The following is a 21,516-nucleotide window of genomic DNA, read 5'->3' on the forward strand; positions in this document are numbered from 1 at the left end:
TTATTCTACAGCAGGCACATACAGTCTCCCACCCAAATTTAAACCAAAGCTGTCTCTGGCCACATCCACAGCAGGCCTTTATTTCACTTTGGACAGTCATGGCTTCTCTGAAAGAATCCTGGGAAGTGTAGTTAGTGAAGGGTGCTGACAGTTGTTAGGAGATGCCCTGCTCCCCTCACAGAGCTTCAATCAGACCGGCTGACTGTTAAACCACTCTGGCCACTGGAGCTCTGTCAGGGGAATAGGAGTCTCCTCTCAGCACCCTTCACAAGCTGCACTTCCCAGGATTGTTTGGCCATGACTGTCTAAACTGAAATAAAGGTCTGGTGTGGGTGTGGCCCCCTGATTAGCCCAGTCCGGCAGCTGAGAGTCTGGCTTTTAGACCACTGACAGTTGGTTCTTACTGAGCGTGCTTGGACTTATCATTGCTGTAATGCTAAATTTCTTAAATTAATTAAAAATCAGCCAGACATCTTTTTAACTTTTAAACGGCAGAAGATGAAGGTCAGAGTATGGGGCAAGACCAGTAATAGGATTACAGGTACTCTGTGAACATGGCTGATTTTTAATGAATTTCAACACATTATGAGAACTCTGGGGAAAAAAAAGTCCAAAAGTGGTCTGGTTTTTCTCTCTCTCTTTTTACACTTTGAACTCTTGATTCTCTCTGAGTGTTTTGAGTATCGCCATGAAAATTTAGAGGGTTGTTTAGCAAGCATTTCTGAGTTCAGGACCAGGTCCGGCACCAAAGGGTGGCCAGGTGGGGCCCTGGCTAAGGGCCCTGCGGCCCACAGGACCCCTCATTAGGGTGGGGGAGTAGCACTCCCCTGCCATGGATCGCAGGGAGGGAATTGCCCGCCAGCTCACTTGCTCACCCTCCCCCCGCCTGCTCTCTCACTCACCCGCTCGCCTGCCCCGGGGCCTGCCCCCCACCTGCTCTGTAGGTAGGTAGGTATGTAGGTGGGATGTGCATGCATGTGGGTGCCAGGGCCCAGGGCAGGCTGGTGCCAAAGGGCCCTGGCATGCCTGGCGCTGGCCCTGTTCAGGACTATAAGTTTTGTAAGGTTTTGTTTTGAAATGATCTTATGGGCAGCATCAGAATGGCATGGGGGGTATTTTCTATTTAACATTGCAGAATGTGAAAAATCCATGCTGGCTTATAGTGTACAACCACTCTCATGGCTGTATAATTCTTTATGTTTTTATGTGAAGGCTGGGAGGCACGTTTTTCTTCCGGTATATGCTCCTTTTTAATGTTCTATTTTAAGTTGATTATAAGATAGTATTTTATTACCATAAATAATCTCCGCCAGTGGCATCTGACCAACAGCAAAAGTGTTGAAGCTGAGCTCACTGAATCTGGTAAGGGAAATGTGTGCGCTTGGATAATAGAACTCCAGGAAACATTTTTTCAGGAGAAGCTGACTCTGCTTTTGCGATATTTGTGGCAGTTGAGGAAATACTTACATGTACCAAATCCTGAGTCCCCAGCATTTCTGTCAACTGCTTTCAAATATGACTGCCACCTTAAACAACTGGAAAATGTTGGTGGTTTTTAAAAACATTTCTAATGACTTCTAAAGCTACACTCTTGAGAAGAAGTGTTTCTTTTTTAATTCAGCCAAGGATTCTATTTCAGTCTTCATTTCACTGACTGCTCTGATTGCATAGGAAGCAGTAGACTGTAAAGGCAGATAGAATACTTTCTCTACAGCAACTATTGTATTATCACACTTTGAACTGTAGGAGAAATGTGAAATTTTGTTGGAGTTATTGCTGATATGAGTGGCCCCAATACAATATTTCCCAGTGGTGTAACCTATTACTTTCTTTTTCCTCCTTCCCCCACTCTTTTTAGGTTGGCATAGGACCAGGTGTCGGTTTCAATGTTAATATGGCATTTACTGGTGGTCTTGATCCACCAATGGGAGACACAGAATACTTGACTGCTTTCAGGTAATCCTCTCTGCTTTTCCTGGCATTGTTTCTCTCTAAATATGCCCGTTGGGTTATAATATCTTCTCATCTTTGAGCACCTTGCTGTTCCAAACCCAAGCAAGTAAAGCTGATTGCAGATGGTACAGTGCTGAAAGATGGACACTTACATACTGTTTATCCACACAGTATTAATAACCTTTCGCTCAGATGCATACATTCATGTTATATTAATAAATAGGTCCCTCTCTAACATGAAACACAATGCAATTTTCTTTGTGCCTAACTTCGTACAAAAATAGCTTTTCTGTTTTATGGCACAATTTTTCATTTTTGTAGCCTGGTTCAGGTGATCATTCAAGACTTCATAAATCATGGTTTATGAGGCGTCAAGAAATTGTCCATATTGGGCCATCTGCTACATGCTGTCTACTTTAATAGTGCCAGTAATAAAAATTGATTTTAGTAAAATTCAGCACCTTGGATTTTAGTGGGACTGGATTTACAACCAAGTAGGGTTACCATCTTATTGTTAAAAGGAGACAGAGTAGAAAGAATGTCCCCTGCTAGCATAGAACTATTGCATTTTCATCAATATTTAAGTGGTTTGCATCCATCCAAATTTGGTTCCCCATTGCATATGTATCCTTGTTCCTTATTTCCATCACCTCAGATGAGCCAGTATGGTCTCATTCTTTGCCGTTTCAATGAATTAAAGTCAATAGAACGTCCTTTGTTTATAAGATTTATAATCAGATTGGAAGATTATTGATGGGATCACAGTTCTCAGTATCATAACCCTAAATGCATGCTTTCAAATCTCTTCAAAGGGAAATGTCAGTACACAGCATAGTCTGCAATAGGTAGTTCAATTTATTGAAATTTTAACTGAAGTCTGTAAAGAAAAAGCCTTCAAGCTTCCATAAGCTAAGTACCTTGTATTATCCAGGTGCCTTTTGTTTGTTGAATAGACGGTCAATGTATAGGATCACTTGAGACAGAGGTTGCAACTTTGGCTTAAGTTGGCATCCATGGAATTTATGCTGTAGCTCTGTAAAATGTTTAGTTGCTACTGTAGCACACTTTGATTTGAGCCCATGGTGCTAAATGGGCTAAAAAGGCAGTTAGTCTTATCCTCCTGCGTACTGCGCTATCTTTGTGCCTATTATTATTTGCATTAGCATTTATATCCCACCCTTCCTTCCAAAGGAGCCCAGGGCAGCAAACACATCAATAAAACAATTTTTTTACAAAAGCATTCTAATAACAATTACAGTTAAAAACATTTTTTCATCCAGTGATCTCCAGGTTGCCTGGATCAGTTTCCTTCATTTGTCAAATGTCTGGGTAAACAAGAATGTTTTCAAATTCCTGCTGAAGGTCAATGAGGAAGACAGACACACTTCACTTGGGAGGGCATTCCACAAGTGGGGAACTGCCACTAAATAGGTCCTGTCACAAGTCAACGCCAACTGCGCAGCCCCTGGTTGCAGTACAACCAACAAGGCCTCACCTGCTGATCATAGGGTCTGGAATGGTTAATATTGGGAAAGTGCTCTTTTAGGTGCTTGGGCTCCAAGCCATTTAGAGCTTTGCATGTTAGGACTAATGAAATGGAAATGGACTGCCTTCAAGTCGATCCTGACTTATGGCGACCCTTTGAATAGGGTTTTCATGGTAAGCGGTATTCAGAGGGGGTTTACCATTGCCTCCCTCTGAGGCTGAGAGGCAGTGGCTGGCCCAAGGTCACCCAGTGAGCTTCATGGCTGTGTGGTGATTTGAACCCTGGTCTCCCAGGTCATAGTCCAACACACTAACAACTACTAATACCTAACTTGAATTTGGCCCGGTAGCTCATAGCAGCCAGTGCAGTGCTTTCAGGACCAGTGATGCATGGTCCCTTTGGGTTTCCCTGTTTTTCAGCCTAGCAGCCACATTCTCCACTAGCTGCAGCCTCCAGACCATCTTCAAGGGCAGCCCCACATACACACAGTACTCCTGCTACAGCTTTCTCATAGCAACCCTGCAGTTAACAGTGGAACTACTGTCATACAGTACCTTCAGCTCCTTCCGCCTTCACCTGCTCCAGAAGAGCACCATGGTCAGTAGTATCAACAGCCACTGGGAGATCAAGTGATCTGCAAATTGCTCACAACAACCTGTTGAGTGGTCCGTTGTTGATGATACCACACTGGTTTAGACCAGCCAGCTCATCACTTTAAACGGCTCCGTTGGGCGATTACTGGGGATGCAGTAGAGGCCGAGATATATTCTCTCTTCACCACCACCACTGCCATGTGGCAGGAATAGCTATGTACTTGTACCTCTACTCAAGCATATTTGTGCTGGGACTTGTGCCACCTGTGCTGTAGCCGACATCCATCTTGCTTCATTGCCTGGAGGTCCTCAGTAAACCAAAGAGCCTCCCGGACTACCAATAGCCAGAGAGGGCACATAGGAACAATTGCATCAATGGTCCCTTCCGTCTTATTGTTCCACTGTGAAATTAGAGCCTTGACAGAATGGGAATCTATAACCTGGGATAGGGTGAGTTTTAGGAAAGTCTTTTTTATGACATTATAGGTACAGATGATACCAGAGGACTGAATACTCCCCACCTCTGATCTATAGCATGACATGAGCAATTGCAGATCTATTCCTCCTGTTAGATGGCTGTAGTTATCATGCTCGTCTTCAGCCTCATTATTTAAATGAAGAAATGTGCAACACTTAATCAAATTACTTTCCCTTCAGCAACAAACCATTATAAAAGCCAGGGTTTGAGTATACATGTCTTCACAAACAACTATTACTGATCAGTTACACAGCAGGTTTTGTTCAGACTGTTGTCACTTTTTTAAAAAGTAAGTTTATTTTTATTTATTTTATTTATTAATTATATTTCTATACCGCCCAATAGCCGTAGCTCTCTGGGCGGTGCACAACATAAAAACATCCAATATACAGGTAAAAAACATATATCAACAACTTAAAAAACAATATACCAAAAGTAGTAGAACATAATTAAACATATAAACAACTACTACACAAGCCTAAAAATATTAAAAACGTATTAAATCAGTTAAAAGTATTGTTAAGTAATTAAGATTACTAAAATATTAAGAGCGTAAGTGCAAATGTAGGTGTTAAAAATACATGTTAGAAATGTTGTTAAAATGTTGTTAAAATGCCTGGGAGAACAAAAAGGGTTTTACCTGGCGCCGGAAGGACAGCAATGTTGGCGCCAGGCGTACCTCATCAGGGAGAGAGTTCCCTAGTTCGGGGGCCACCACAGAGAAAGCCCGTTTTCTTGTTGTCACCTTCCGGGCTTCTCTCTGGGTGGGCCCCCGAAGGAGGCCCTTCGATGTTGAACGCAGAGTACGGGTAGGTTCATATCGGGAGAGGCGTTCCACCAGGTATTGTGGTCCCAAGCCGTGTAAGGCTTTATAAGTCAAAACCAGCACTTTGAATTGAGCCCGGAAGCATATAGGCAGCCAGTGCAAGCGAGCCAGAATTGGAGTTATATGTTCACATCTCCGAGTCTCTGTTAACAATCTGGCCGCTGCATTTTGCACGAGCTGCAGCTTCCGAACTGTCTTCAAAGGCAGCCCCACGTAGAGTGCATTGCAGTAGTCCAATTTTGAGGTTACCAGTACATGGACAACTGAAGCAAGGTTTTCCCTATCCAGATAGGGGCGTAGTTGGGCCACCAACCGAAGTTGATAGAAAGCATTCCGTGCCACCGAGGCTACTTGTGCCTCTAGTGACAGGGATGGTTCTAAAAGAACTCCCAAACTACGGACCTGCTCCTTCAGGGGGAGTGCAACCCCGTCCAGAGCAGGTTGAGCCTCTCCCATCTGGTCAGGGGAACCACCCACTAACAGCATCTCAGTCTTATTGAGCTTCAATTTATTCGCTCTCATCCAGTCCATTACCGCAGCCAGGCATCGGTTCAGCACCTTGACAGCCTCACCTGAAAAAGATGAACAGGAGAAGTAGAGCTGCGTGTCATCAGCATACTGGTGGCAACGCACTCCAAAACTCCTGATGACTGCACCCAGCGGCTTCATGTAGATGTTAAAAAGCATGGGGGATAGTACTGACCCCTGTGGAACTCCGTATTAGAGGACCCAGGGTGCCGAGCAAAACTCCCCCAGCACTACCTTCTGGAGACGACCCGCTAAATAGAAGCAGAACCACTGCCATACAGTACCTCCAACTCCCAAATCAGCTAGTCTCCCCAGAAGGATACCATGGTCGATGGTATCAAAAGCTGCTGAGAGATCAAGGAGAATCAACAGGGTTACACTCCCCCTGTCTTTCTCCCGACAGAGGTCATCATACAGGGCGACCAAGGCCATCTCAGTGCCAAAACCGGGCCTGAACCCCAATTGAAATGGATCTAGATAATCGGTCTCATCCAAGAGTGCCTGGAGCTGGTCCGCGACCACTCTTTCTAGAACCTTGCCCAGGAATGGAACGTTCACTACCGGCCTGTAATTGTTAAAAATTTCTGGGTCCAAGGAAGATTTTTTCAGAAGTGGTCTCACCACCGCCTCCTTCAGGCAACCAGGGACCACTCCCTCTCGCAATGAGGCATTAATCACCTCCGTGGCCCAGCCGGCGGTTCCAACCCTGCAATCTTTTATCAGCCAAGAGGGGCAAGGATCCAGTATAGAAGTGGTCGCATGCACCTGTCCAAGCACCTTGTCAACGTCCTCGAGCTGTACCAATTGAAACTCATCCAACAAAACATGACCAGACTGTGCTCCGGATGCCTCATTTAAATCCACTGCTATAACATTGGAGTCCAGGTCCTGACGGATGCAAGAAATTTTGTCCTGGAAGTGCCTGGCAAATTCATTACAACGGGCTTCAGATGGATCTATCATGTCCTTAGGGCCAGAATGTAATAGCCCTCGGACAACTTTAAAAAGCTCCGCTGGCCAGCAGATAGAAGATTGAATAGAGGCAGCAAAATGTTGTTTTTTTGCTGCCCGCACTGCCACTAAATATAACTTAGTATAGGCACTTACCAGTGCAAAGTTGCATCCATCAGGAGTTCGTCTCCATCTGCACTCAAGCCGTCTCCTATGCTGTTTCATCGCTCTCAGCTCCGGAGTATACCACACAGCTGTATGAGCTCTACCCAGGAGAGGGCGCTCAGGAGCGATCATGTCAACTGCCCAGGTCACTTCAGTGTGCCACAGTTTGACCAGGGTTTCAACAGGAGCGTCAGCCTTATCAGCTGGAAAACTCCCCAGAGCCTTCTGAAAACCATCTGGATTCATTAGTCTCCGGGGGCGGACCATCTTAATAGGTCCCCCACCCCTGCAGAGGGGGAAAGTCGCTGTAAGTCTAAACTTCAGCAAGCGGTGATCTGACCATGACAAAGGACTCCCTACCTTCAGATCACCTTCACCCTGTCCAGTTGCAAAAATCAGGTCCAGAGTACCCTGCCACATGCGTTGGGCCAATGGCGTATTGGGACAGCCCCATGGTTGTCATGGAGGCCATGAAGTCCTGAGCCGCCCCAGATAAGGCGGCCTCGGCATGGATGTTGACATCCCCCAGCACTAAAAGTCTAGGGGATCTCAACAGCACATCCGAGACCACCTCTGTCAGCTCAGTTAGGGAGTCAGTTGGGCAGCGGGGTGGGCAGTACACCAACAGAATCCCCAATCTGTCCCGTTGACCCAACACAAGGTGCAAACACTCCAGGCCAGTAGCTAAATGGACAGGGTGCTTGAAGAGAAAGATGGAACTGCTATAGACCACAGCAACCCCCCCTCCCCGACCCTCAGACCTACCCTGATGCTGAACCAAGTACCCAGGTGGGCACAGTTGGGAGAGACTAGCTCCACCCTGTTCACCCACCCAGGTCTCGGTTATACATGCCAGATCAGCCCCCTCATCCACGATTAAATCGTGGATGAGAGAGGTCTTATTATGGACCGATCTGGCATTTAAAAGCAGCATCCGGAGATCTGAGAGCTGGCTGATAGGGCAACCAGCAATCCTGTGGGTGCGTGGGGGACCGGAATATGGCACAGCTATTGATTGTTATTTTAAACTAGCAAAATGCCTTTTATTGTGATGAGGAGCATCAGATAGAGGGATTGTGGGAAGGTGCAGGGTGCCTCTGTGTGCACAGAGACACATCACTAGTATGTTAACATTTTTTCCAAGGACAGCATACATAATTCTTTCCTTTCCACTCAGTTGTATCTTCAACCCTACCTCTCAGCCCAATCTACCTCCAGAGTGTTAAACTTAAAGGCACTCCGTGAGCTTCATAGATTAATAGGGATTTGGGCCTGGTTTTCCCCAGTCCTAGCATGGCTTTCTAAACTACACTGCTTCTCAACATGTTACATTCAAACCCTTTTCCATTTGATGGGTCAAGTGTTTGGAAAACGAAATGAAAAGGCTCTTTCTGCACATTTCTAGATCATGCTCTATAATCTTCTATTTACCCATTCCGTCTACTGGTAAAGCAGCTAACTGATCAGGTGAACTTTTAGATCTCTCCTGAATCCTCTTTCCTGAGCCCAGATTGCTTTGTTAGTTTTTAGGAAGTCTGTGGATCTTGATGGAGTTCAAATATTATCTGTTGATTAAATAAAATTTTGATAAATTCTACAATGTAATGCAGCATGGTCCTTGATAATTATTATAACTGTGACAACATATATAATGTCTATGATTTAAAATATCCATATTGCTTCAGTAATAGTCACCCTGCTGCATTTGTCTATTTTTGCAGTAGATGCTTATGTGATACGTTGAAATGTATACCTTCACCTAGCAGGATCATGAGTGGAATAATGTACATTTTACGTTGTACATTTTTTCTCTATTTTTGGCCAACCTCTGCTGGGACACAACTTACCAGTCTATCAGTAATGTGATTTTGTATGGACTTGAGAGACAAATGTTATTTGTTTACTTCTAACTGTAGTTCTATAATACAATTTTATCCCTTTATTGTTCACCCAACAAGTGGCTTGTTTGCTTGTGCACCCACTATTTGTGTTAGACATTGTCTGGAAGAGCAGTTTTTACCATGTTTTTGTAGGCAGTGTGATGATGCTGAAGCATGGCTAATGATGGATTAAGACCCTGTAGATAAAAATCTGACACAAATGCATGTGAGCAAAGGTTTGTTTTAATTATTCATCACTTTTAACCTTTCTGTTCCTGCTTAAGTTGAGCGTATTTCATCACTTGTATTCAGTAGCATATAAAAGTGGCATTTATGCATTGAAAGAAAAACAATTGCCCATGTCAGATATTGAGCAAGTAGTTAGACTACAACACAGGGTTTTTATGCTTTGCATTTGATTACCAAATCTGTGAACATTTTGAAAACTTGATTTATTCAATCCTTTGCCAAGTTTTGGTTTTGAAGACAAGTGTAACGAAATTAAGTATTAGCACTTGATCCATTTACAATCCAGTGGTAAAGACTTCTACTAATGAAAACATGGGAATGGAGACTTGGTCAGGACCATGATTCTTTGACGTGCTAGCAGTACTTTTTTTTTCTTATAAGGCTTGGACTTAATGTCAAAGAATCCCCCCCCCACTTTATGTCAAAGAAAACCTTTGCAGGAAGGAGGACAATGAATAGTGGGTGGTGAGTGTAAACGCCAATGTTAAGGCAAGAAAGCACACGGGAATTTGGGAAAGGCACAGGCACACTTTTTCAGAGATGGGGGCATTGAGGCAAGTCAGAGCTGAGCAAAAAAAAAGGGAAAAAACCTGTCAAACTGTGTAGCAAGTCTTGACTTTATAAATAGGGTAAAACATACCTAACTCCCTCCACCTTTAACTCTGCCACACTCTACAAAGATTGCATTCCAATGAAGTTCAGCAGAGCCCATGGGATTCATTGTTTTGCACTCATCCAGTGGTGAGACTGTAATCTTTCCCTGTTCTTCTTTTAACAAACAGAGGTTTTATTTTTAAAAACCTGTGGCTGCATATGCTGCAGAAAAACTTTGCTCCAGACTCAACCCAAAACCCTTCTTTCGTTCTCCTTGGGGAAAATATAGTCACCTTTTCCAGAAGTCTGAATAACATCTGGAAAAAAGATTGTTGGTTCCTCTGAATCAGTAGAGTGAACAAGAGTTACCCCTATAGTGCAGTGGTTTTTCTTGGGTACAGTAAAAATGAGTCCAGCATCAGCAGCCAGCATCCTTGATAAGCTAAGACCCAACATTCACACTTGCCCCTGGCTACTCATTTCTGGCGCTGTGAGCAGAGTAATTTGGAACCACCGTTATATTTCCAACAGTGATTTGAATCATTCCTGATTTAGGGTCAGTGGGGGTGCCTCACAACTCAGGCCATTTTTGTTACCCAGTATGCCCTGGAGCAACACTATTTTGGGAGGGGGTGGGCCAAGGTGCTGTGGGAACGTTGGCTCCAAGCTGCCCGAGCACTCATGGGAAGGCCTCATCTTCTGCCTCATCACTGCCTGCTGCCAGTTAAGCCTGTCGGGACTCATGGGGGAGCCCAACATTGTTGGAGAGGGCCCTATCCAAGGGCTCTTTAACAACTGGAGCTGGCCCTGGTACTTAATGAATTTTTCATTAATGGAACTGATTTATTTTTGGCTCTTCACCTGTGTTCTTTATGGGCTGACGAGCTACCATTTACACCACTTCAGGTCAAGAGTGCCTGCTTCTTTCAGGGGGAAGCATTAGAGATTATAGAAGTCCTATAATACATTGTGTGATTTATTATCTATTATTAGATGGAATTCCTGCTTTGTTTTGCTATTTACATACAGATGCACTTGTATTTGACTGATGCGGTAGACTTGCAGTTGTTTTTGCAATTTCTAAGAAGCTTTCTATCTGAAAGTAAGTTTGCTGCATAATTACAGAGAGATGCAGGCTTTTACAAGTAATAGAAACATTTTGAAAAAGATTATGTGATATTAATTGATAGAATTGCCAACTTTTATTGTTCACAATTTTTTTGACTCACTAATACAGGAGCTCATTCTGTTAAACTATTATGAAAAGCTTATAGTTCTTAATAATTTAAATCATTTTTATCTGTTCTCTTATATAAAAGAGCACAGTTTTGTATCCACACTTAGAGGTGTACTTGTACTTCAGTGATAAATACCTTATTCTGAGAAAGCTGCCCTCGGGGCTTACTTGGTTCACATGGTGTGATACAAATTTTAAAGAATAAATAACATGTCATGAAGCTTGAAAGGAAAGCTGCTGTTGGCATTTCTAAGGACAGACTCTTACATCCATCAGCCAATATTAATGTAAGCCCCTTACTGCAGGGACCTAGTCTTTCATTCTTTGAAAAGGGACATGCAGTACTGTATAAATAAATAATTTTGTTATTGTTTATTTGCCCGATGGGAGGTGAGAGAGACAAATTAGGAAGCTGACACACACAGATAGGTGAACAAGAAGCTGAACGGAACTCTCTTTCCACTGGGCTGGGCATATGAGGACAGGACCACTAGCAGGTCAGCTGCAAAGAGAACTGGAAAGAATGATGCCAGCTATTTCTGGACATCCCGCTGAACCCTATTGCTGTTGGAGGACTGGTATCCAAATTTCCTGTGCCTCTTATGGAGACACCCCCCGCGATGTTGTTGTGTGGTGTCCAAACCTGCCACAAAGCAAAGCAGCACAGAATACAAGCACAGGAAGCTTTTGAGTCAGACCATTGGTCCATGCAGCTCAGCATTGTCTTCACTGACAGGCAGCAGCTCTCTAGGTTTCAGACAGGATTCACTCCCAGCCCTACCTGAAGATGCCAGGGATTGAACCTGGAACATTGTGCACACAAAGCAGATGTTCTATCACTGAACTACAGCCCTTCCCAGACAGCTTATCCAGTGCTCTAATAATTCCACTGTCATCCTGCACCCAGATACAGTTGCTTCCAACAGGTGACCACTGACTTCCCAGAAATGTTCCAGGCACTATATATGGTACTATGTGCAGAAGCATGCAATGCCAGTATCGAATGATACTGCCACTAGCCTTCATCACAGAAGCACCCGATGTATTGCCAGTGTCCTTTTGTCAATCTCCACCTTTCCTCGTGACTTTGAACACCTCTAGATCTGCACCAGGAGCTCTGACCAGATCAGCTTCATCTCCAGGACATACTTCTGACACTGCTTGATGAAGTTTATGTGTGTCTCTCATAAGGATAAAGTACATTTTACATTTTCTCTCTGCCTTTGGCCAGCCTCTGCTGGGACATAACTTACCATTCTACCAATAATGTGATTTTGGATGGACTTGAGAGAAAAATGTCCTTTACTTACATCTAACTGTAGTTATATAATATATCCAATCATTGTTCACCCAACAGTTGGCTTCTTTGAACACTTCTAGAGCTACACTAGGAGCTCTGATTAGATCAGCATCATTTCCAGAACACACTTCAGGCACTGCTTGATGAAGTCTTTACATGCCTCTCATAAAATGTTAATGCCTTTTCTTTCACACAGCTTGTTTTCTCCCAGTTGAAAAAGGGGGGTGGGAGGCTGCAGAAGGCTGCCTTAGTGATTTCCAAGATTGGGAGTCGACCACAAGACTCATATTCTGTCTCTGACGCCAAATTGCTTGACATTTATCATCAGGGCCCTGTACTTAACCAGCTATTCGATGAAGGTGTTGAACTTTTCAAAAGTAGCACAAGCCATAGAACATGAAAAGGGCATTGCCCTAATTATTTGCATGGTGATGTCAAAAAGGCAAATGGCACATGGGACACAAATCTGGATCACCCTTTAGGATAAAATGTGAATTAGCCTGAATTCCTCGGAGATTTTTTGGGTACCAGCCCTAGTGGAGATAGTGTGTAGGCCTGAGACAACGTGCCTGAGATCTGCCTGGCCTTCATTTCCTTGTCCAATATTTTGGACACTACCTCCTCCAAGACCAGCACAGCTTTAGCCTCTGTAACTGCTCTTTGCCTCCCTCCCAGTAAGGCATGCAGAAGTCCTATGCAAAACTTTCCAAGAGGCAAATGTTTTAACCTGTCAGGTCTCATAATGCCCCAAACCCAATGACAGTTAGGACTACTCTGAACCAGTACTGTGGGTTAAGGTAGGGAACTTAATTACCACCTTGGATAGAGGTATCTCTTTGGACAGCAGGTGCCATCCACTGCAATTGCAGCCAGGCCCATCCTTCTCGCAAAAACATGATAACCCTTGGTTCAATCCAAGGCAGTTTCTGGATGCAGCTAGCTGCTTGTATTTCAGGTAGATGTCCCTTACCATTTCAGAATGCTTGGATTTTGTGTCACATTGAATCAAGAAGTACATGGCAGTACTGCCCGAGCAGAAGTGGGGAACTATCAGCATTCCCATTGAGCCTGCAGCCTCTCCCCCTTGTTGCAGCTTTCTCTTTAGGTAGTGGATAAGGAGTGCACTCACTGCTGCCCCTGAAGCACCTGGACTGAGCTTCTCCCGAAGTATCTGGATGTACGTAGATGCTTTAAAATACTTTTTTCTCCTGGGGTCTGTAGAGGCTGCTTCTACTCTTTGTGACAGATCACAAGGGCTTGCCACTGCATCTCTTCTTCCCAGCTGTAGTAGGAGCTGGGTTGGGACACATGCTGGTGTCCTAGATAACCGCGGTGGGTACTGCATGTATTCTCACCAGTCTCCCAAAACTCTGATTGCATCTAGCGAAGGAGAAGCCAGATTTCAGCTGAACATCAGGAAAAACTTCCTACCTGTTAAAGTGGTACAACAATGGAGCCAATTACCGAGGGAGGTGGTGGGCTCTCCAACACTGGAGGTATTCAAGAGATAGCTGGACAGCCACCTGTTGGGCATGCCTTAAGCCAGGTTCTTGCATTGAGCAGGGGGTTGGACTCTATGGCTTATAGGCCCCTATACTATTCTATGAATCCAGGAAGTGTTGATGGTGTGTGTGTGTGTGTGTGTGTGTGTGTGTGTGAGAGAGAGAGAGAGAGAGAGAGAGAGAGAGAGAGGATGTGAATGGAGGAGGTGAGAGACAGTGTGATGATGACCACCTTTAGAGAGAGAGAATGGGGGGTATGATGATCTGAGAGGTATTTGTACTTTAGAATACTTCCCTACTACCAAGTCTAATAATCACAATGTGATTTTTGTCCTCCCTGCTGCTCTTTACTGTTGCTAGGGCCTCTCCCATTTCCAAATCCTTTGCCATTCTGAAGAGTTTGAATTCAAAAAATCACAAATAAGGTAAATTCGTAGGAGGCCTTCAAGAGGCAGCTGGACAGCCATCTGTCGGGAATGCTTTGATTTGGATTCCTGCATTGAGTAGGGGGTTAAGAACATAAGAAGAGCCTGCTGGATCAGGCCAGTGGCCCATCTAGTCCAGCATCCTGTTCTCACAGTGGCCAACCAGGTGCCTGGGGGAAGCCCGCAAGCAGGACCCGAGTGCAAGAACACTCTCCCCTCCTGAGGCTTCTGGCAACTGGTTTTCAGAAGCATGCTGCCTCTGACTAGGGTGGCAGAGCACAGCCATCATGGCTAGTAGCCATTGATAGCCCTGTCCTCCATGAATTTGTCTATCTTCTTTTAAAGCCATTGAAGCTGGTGGCCATTACTGCATCTTGTGAGAGCAAATTCCATAGTTTAACTATGCGCTGAGTAAAGAAGTACTTCCTTTTGTCTGTCCTGAATCTTCCAACATTCAGCTTCTTTGAATGTCCACGAGTTCTAGTATTATGAGAGAGGGAGAAAAACTTTTCTCTATCCACTTTCTCAATGCCATGCATAATTTTGTACACTTCTATCATGTCTCCTCTGACCCGCCTTTTCTCTAAACTAAAAAGCCCCAAATGCTGCAACCTTTCCTCATAAGGGAGTCGCTCCATCCCCTTGATCATTCTGGTTGCCCTCTTCTGAACCTTTTCCAACTCTATAATATCCTTTTTGAGATGAGGCGACCAGAACTGTACACAGTATTCCAAATGTGGCCGCACCATAGATTTATACAACGGCATTATGATATCGGCTGTTTTATCAGTTGGACTTGATGGCCTCTACTATTCTATGATTCTATGGTACGTAGGCTAAAGGCAAGCCAGAGCGAATGGTTGCCTCTCATCTGTTTTGGCTAGCCTTGACTCTTGTACTGCACGGCTGCATGAAGCCAGCCTCAGGGCAGGGCACAGTCTCAGCACCCACTGCTCAGCCCAGCCTGGAAGGGCCAGCCAGGTGGGCCAAATCACCACTGACCAAGCTGCTATCCCCAAACCCCCGTAGGGCACAAACAGGGTCTGCCTAAGCAATGGTCACCTGATAGAAAAATGTTGTATGCTTGCAGATCACAAATATAGAAAATAATTCCAGCAGTGCATGCATCTGCGCATACATCATCAGCCTAGAAGTTATGTTGGAAACCTGTTTAATCTTGAGCCAAGTTTTTTCATGATGATAAGTTGTCAAATGACCTTTGAGATTCTTAACCAGCTGCTTTGAAAAACCTTTTCCTGATTCACTTTTATTGATTTTAATGTAAAAAGGGTCTTTGAAGTTTACAATTTATAGCCCCTAGAGAGGCAGAAAAGTGAAGGGAATGGGCTGTATCCTTTTTTGTCAGTCTTATGAGACAATGCATGCCTTAAAGGCAGCACCTTGTTATGCTGGCCCATAGAATGCCACGTTGCATTTCCAGGGGATCAAACCAAAAGATGAAGAAAAGATAAGAAAATTGGCCCTAATGAAATCCAGAAGCGGCAGGCAGTTTCACTGTGAATTGGAAACTCAGAGTGGAGAACTGAGCTCTAATTCAAACCAGTCCAAATGCTAAATTCAGATGCTTTGAAGTCTTCAGATGAATCAGTGGAAATCCTTTTGAGCTAGGCAAAGATATACATGCCTTTTCTTTAACTCCTAGTATACCTGGCTACTTTGTACATGAGTAGATAGCTGCCTTCTGTGAAAAATATATCCAAGAAAATACTTTCTCTTGCTGCAGAATGTCACCTTCAAATGAAACCAGACATTATTATGAAATTAGAGGCCTGCAGCCAAAGTATTGACAGGTTAGTTGAGATCAGTTCAATATAAGAAATTCAGTCCATGCCTCCTTACCCATTGCTTCTTGGCACCCAAATTGTTTCCTTTTACAGATGCCTTAAAGAAGTGAATTGCCTTCCCATCCATTCTTTTCCCCATGTTTCTGTTTCCCAGTACATTGTTACTCCATCCCCTTTCTTCATCTACCCTGCCTGTGGCCTCCTGGTCCCTTATTTTATGGGTCCTCTTCCCGATCAGACCTCAGCCAGTCTTCCAATATTTAGGGTCTGTATGAGCTTTTGATCAAACAAAAGGTTGATCCAGTTGTAATCATAAACCAAACCAAATGAACACAAATGGAGAAAAGGACTCAGAAATGACATGTAATTTAATTCACTAGCTATAATTACTGAACCAAAATATCTATTAATATTCAATAAATAACATTGATGAATCTGACAATATCCCAATATGGCGGATGCATATCATTTTAGCGGTCCCATTATTTTGTGTTGAGGAAAAGTGGATGAATTTATTTTATCTGAAGGTAAATATAACTTGAGGTGTGTGAGCATTAACATGAAAACACAAGGGCAGAGCAATCCAACTTGTGGGAAGCTGACGGAAGGGGTGCCAGCAGGAGCCGCTGGAAAGGTTTGTGGCATCTATTTTGAATTTGGGAGCTGCCGGGCCAGCTGAACACAGGCTTAGTTGGGAGCTGCACACAGGGACTGGAAAGTAAAAGCTGGCTCCCCTACTGGTGAGTAAGCACTCTCCACAGACTTTCTTAGACCTACTCTTTTCACAGCGTAACTTTGGCCCGGATCGGGACATGCAGGAGTCCTTTGAACAGGACTGAATGTTTTGTAAGTCCCCTTAACTTCTCTCAGTCCCAACACCTTCGCAAGTGCGATTGGTGGCTGCTCCTAGGTTCTGGAACTCCCTGCCTAGGGAGGCACGAATGGCCCCCTCCTTGCTATCCTTCCATCAGCAAGTAAAGACTTTTTTATTCCGACAGGCTTTTGGGATAGAAGGTGTTTAGGATTGGCTCTACAAGGTTTGTTTTATTGTTTTATGCCATTATTTGTATTATTTTAAATGGTTTTTTAGTATTTTAAGTGCCTGTTTCATGGTTTTAAGGTTATGTATAGTTTAATTGTATTTTAATTGTATTTTTTTTTATGCTTTTAACTACATGTAGTTTTATTTGTAAACCGCCCTGAGTTCCAGTTTGGAAAAAGGGCGGGGTAAAAATAAAGTTTCATTCATTCATTCATTAATCCCTCCTCTGACATGCCCCTGGAACACCCCTTTTTGGGGCCTTCCTCAGGCACCTCTTCTGCCAGGCTGGGCTTCCCCAGTGGACCGCTGGCTAAGCTGGAAAGGTATTGGCTCTGCCATGGCTGAGCCAGAGCAAGGGGCTTCTGCTGGCAGCTCAGCCAGGGGTCTGCCATATCCAACTCTCCTCAGCCCAGTGTAAATACAAGTTGGATTGTGCCCTGAGTTAGATTCACATTAATTTATGCTTCAGTCCCATTGAAATCAATGGGAGAAGTCAGTAATTACAACTAGCCATATATACTTAGAGGTAAATCCTGTTGAGTTCACTGCAGCTTACTCCCACGTAAGTAAGATTAGGATTGTATTCTTAGTTGTATCCAATCAATGTACTTTGTTGCAAATAATTTTACTTCAGGATATTTCTGTTGTAATTCAGAATAGTTCTGTATTCAACTCAGTGTTGCAGCCCTTCTATCAAGTGGTTTTGCTGTTCTTGATGGTCTTTGAATGACCATCGTGTATAACTTGGTTTTCCCGTAAAATTACCATCTTTTGTATATTAAAAGTGGAATTTATTCAGACTATTAATTACAAATTGAACTTTTTTAAAAAAGTTACAAATGACTGCTTTTATCTGTTTATGAGGAATAGGCAAAAACAATAAAAACATAAGCAATCATCAACATTGTATTAAAACAAAGAAAACTTATGTATTCTCAAAATTATGTCTCCTCCAGTCCTCCACAGTGTCAGACAGACATAAAGCACTCATTTTCATTAAGAGTGAGAAAATGGGGGGGGAGAGAAGACCCAAGATTCAGTGAATACTGTATGAAATTTAATCAGTCTCATTTTATGAGCTATCACTATCAGTTTTTGCTTCTTATTTATCATCATATTTATCACAGACTTCTAAAAACTGGAGGCTTGCCTGGATTGAAACAGTTTCTTTCACCTGCTGCAGAAGGTGAAAGAATTTGAAGTCAGCGAGGAGTCCGAGGCTGTGTTGTGCAAAGGCCTCGCCACCCTGTTGAAGGAAGGATATGTTTGGCAAAATAACAGACTGCATTTTTGGACCAAATACCAGAAGATATTCTGTATTCTGCAACATTTGAAAGTACCTTTCCAACATCAAATCCTGAGGGCGCTGCTTGTTTTGTAATCCAGACGAGTGCAGGAGCAGCGCTATCATCAATTACATTTCTGCCTTTGAATCTTGGATCCAACAGATTTGCAGCAGCATGTTGGTTTGGATATCAACAAAAATTTTCCAGTTTCTTAATAAAATATTTTGCTTTACTTTCTTTTGTACTTGTAAGTGAAGATACACGTATATTCTCAAAAACACTTGATTTTATCATGGCCATCTGGTAAGAATTTCTGACAAGTGCGCTGTCTGATTCAGATGCAGTGATTGCTGAAGAAATAGGCTTTAGAATCTTTGGGGAGTTCTGCAGCTGAACCCATAAGACATCCTCATCAAGTACAGCACTTCTTGCACAACTTCTAAGAATCTCAACTAATTACTGTTCCTTGAAGAGCTTCTTTGTTTTCTAGTAAACGTTCAAAAGAGATCACCATTCCACCCCATCAAGCTTTTCTACAGAGCTTCTGTGATAGTTTTATTATTTGCATTCTTCTTGTTTCTTCTTGAAGACTGCAGTTACAATATGGGCAGCTCTTACGTGGTTTTAACTTGTGCCCTTCTGTAGATCCTTTGGAAGGTGTCCAGGTTCATGATGTCATTAAGAAGCAAGTTTAGCCCATGAGATGCCCATCCTTTTGCACTGATATGTGGATGTTTATCCATTATGATCTCCCATGATGCTTTCATATTACTTGCATTGCTAGTCAGCAAAGCAAATATTTTCCCACTCCCAGTTTTCTGTAGGACTTCACATATTTTACAATTGATATGCTCTGCAGTATGTCTGATCTCTTCTGTTTCAATGCTTCTGTAAAAAGAACTGTTTGAGGAGTTATCACAATGCTTATGATTACTTCTCCCCTCGCATTTGTCCATCCGTCTGTAAGTGTAGGTCACAGTGATTTTTCCTTGCACAAAGTCTATTAACCATTCATATTCTGATTGTAAAAGAGGCTTGCTCAAACAACGAATGTCTTTTTGGCAAAATATATGATGATCTTAATTTTAACAGCTTCCCGCCAGTATGCATTTTCAGTTATTGACAATGGCTTTCCAGAATAATATATTGCTCTTGCAAGAGCTTGGTTAAATTTTTTCTGATCTTCAGGTGTCGTCTTGGCTACAAATGAAGCTATTGAGAGTTTTCTTATATATAGTTGTATGCAGTATATTTACTGGTGGATGTTGATTGGATAACACTTTGTGATGATGCTGATATTACAGGAGTAGAAAGAAGACTTCTGGAATGAGAATGTTGGGAAAAGCTACTCGCACTTTGATCATTATATCAACTGGACACTTCTTACTTACAAGGATATGTTTTGTCATCCTAGTAGCATTCACAAATGCATTTTCTAGTTGAAAGTATTTGCAAATCACCTTTTTCTCAGAAGAATTTGTAGTTCTATGCAGTAGATTTTGGTTTCACCATTTTGTGGGGGGGAATAATTAGTGGCTAGCTTGCAAGTAAACACTAAGACAAAGACACTGCAACAAAGCATCAGATTAGTAGGAATTCAATTATAATAGGGATTATGAAGATAAACAAATGCAGCTAATATATAGCTCAATTTTCTGAATTCAGGTAAATTTGAATTGTTAACTTTCAATTAAGTATACTTCCAGCTCCTTTGTGTTACACTGTACTTTCTCCACTCCCAGTCCTTTAAGGCCTAGTCAAGAGGACAGAAACAGATCCACCAACAATGCCAACAAGAGGAAGCCCACAAGCAAAGAAGGTAATGCGTCCTTCCTTCTCTTGTGACAATGGCAATGTGTCTGTGCTTGGAATGTTGAGATATCCAAACACATAATGGGCGTAAGCCAGAATGCACAGCTCTGGTTTGAATAGTTCTTATTGTCCAGGCGTAGCCCCTTGGAATCAGACTTCAAACTACTGGTGTGCTTTTTTCCAATTCAAAACGTAGTGCTAAAGTGTTTCATGGATCAGCGTACAGATAACATAGGGCTCTGTGACGTTACTAGGCAAGGCTGCTCAAGCTAAGATGTTGTCACAGCAACTTGACATGCCCCCTGGGATCGCTTATGTAGGGGTGAGGCGGGCTCACTACTTGCACAGGAACTGTCTCAGATTGGGACTGGGCAAGCAGATAGGCACTCTGCCACACAGACAGAGAGCAACCTTAGTCTGTTTACCATAGGTGCATCCTTGGCGATGTGACAGGAGACATGCCAACCAATTCTTTCCCAGTCTCCTCCAGGCTCACGGCCTGTTCCTGCCTCCTTGGAGGGCAGGGGGGGTGGACTCTGGAGGCCAAAGGATATGAACATATACCCAAAAGTGTCCATAACGTATCTTGAATGCTGTTTTACACTCATCATTCTGCTTGATCTGGACAAGATGATAGATTCCTCTCAAGTTCAGCTTGGTAAAAACCTAGACTGTGTGTAGCCACTCTACCGTCTCGTTGATGGGGGGAAGAGGATAGCAGTTCGGAATAATAATTTTGTTACGCTCCATATAATCATTGCAGGGTGCTGCTTGCCCAACTTCTTCACAGACAGCAGAGGTGCCCCCTCCGGGGATGTGGATGGTTGGATGAAGCCCTGTTTGAGATTGACATCTATGAATTCTTACAGGGCCACTAACTCCAGCTCGGATAGAGAGTAGATGCAGCCCAAAGGAATTTCCCCAAAAGCCAAGGATTGGGTGTTGATGGTCTCCACCATTAGCAGAGGATCTAGCAGCTGTATCAGGATAATGTGTCGGTTGGTAAATGCCAATATTGCAAAGTTGCTCAAAGCTCCAGAATCCACCACGGCTTGCACATGGAAGACCTGTCCTGAAGGCAAACTCAGATGAATGGGCAAGAGGAGGGGTGGCTTAGGCAAAGTTGGGGCATTGGGAGGTCCCTTGGTCATGAGTGATCTCAGCTCTTGAACCTCTAGGAGAATTGGAATTTGGAGTTTTTCTGAACTGGAAACTTCTTGGATTTGGCAGGGCAGGATTAGGTGAAGTGACCCACCTTCCTGCAGTACAGCCACAGCCCACCCTTACAACATTTCTCTTTCTTCTCCTTCAGCAGCATGCATGACCCTCCAATCTGCATAGGCTTCACTTCTGACTGAGCCGAGGTTCCCGTGATTATGGGGGAGGAGCACTGGAAATAACAGT

At 43.4% G+C, this 21,516-nt stretch overlaps 1 protein-coding gene across 12 annotated transcripts in view; it reads left to right on the top strand.

Moving 5' to 3' along the window:
- The window catches only part of HDAC4 (histone deacetylase 4), a 247,008-nt gene that overhangs the window by 196,734 nt on the left and 28,758 nt on the right, over window positions 1-21,516 (top strand). For 11 of the 12 annotated variants that reach the window (XM_061607760.1, XM_061607759.1, XM_061607767.1 and 8 more), the window contains one exon: window positions 1,859-1,956. In XM_061607760.1, the coding sequence (XP_061463744.1) occupies window positions 1,859-1,956 (98 nt within the window). Of the gene's footprint in view, window positions 1-1,858; window positions 1,957-18,141; window positions 18,400-21,516 lie in introns of those variants that run through there. The other variant, XM_061607770.1, reaches the window with a different exon arrangement.

Source organism: Rhineura floridana, chromosome 2 (genome assembly GCF_030035675.1).
Source record: "Rhineura floridana isolate rRhiFlo1 chromosome 2, rRhiFlo1.hap2, whole genome shotgun sequence".
NCBI classification, from domain to species: domain Eukaryota; kingdom Metazoa; phylum Chordata; class Lepidosauria; order Squamata; family Rhineuridae; genus Rhineura; species Rhineura floridana.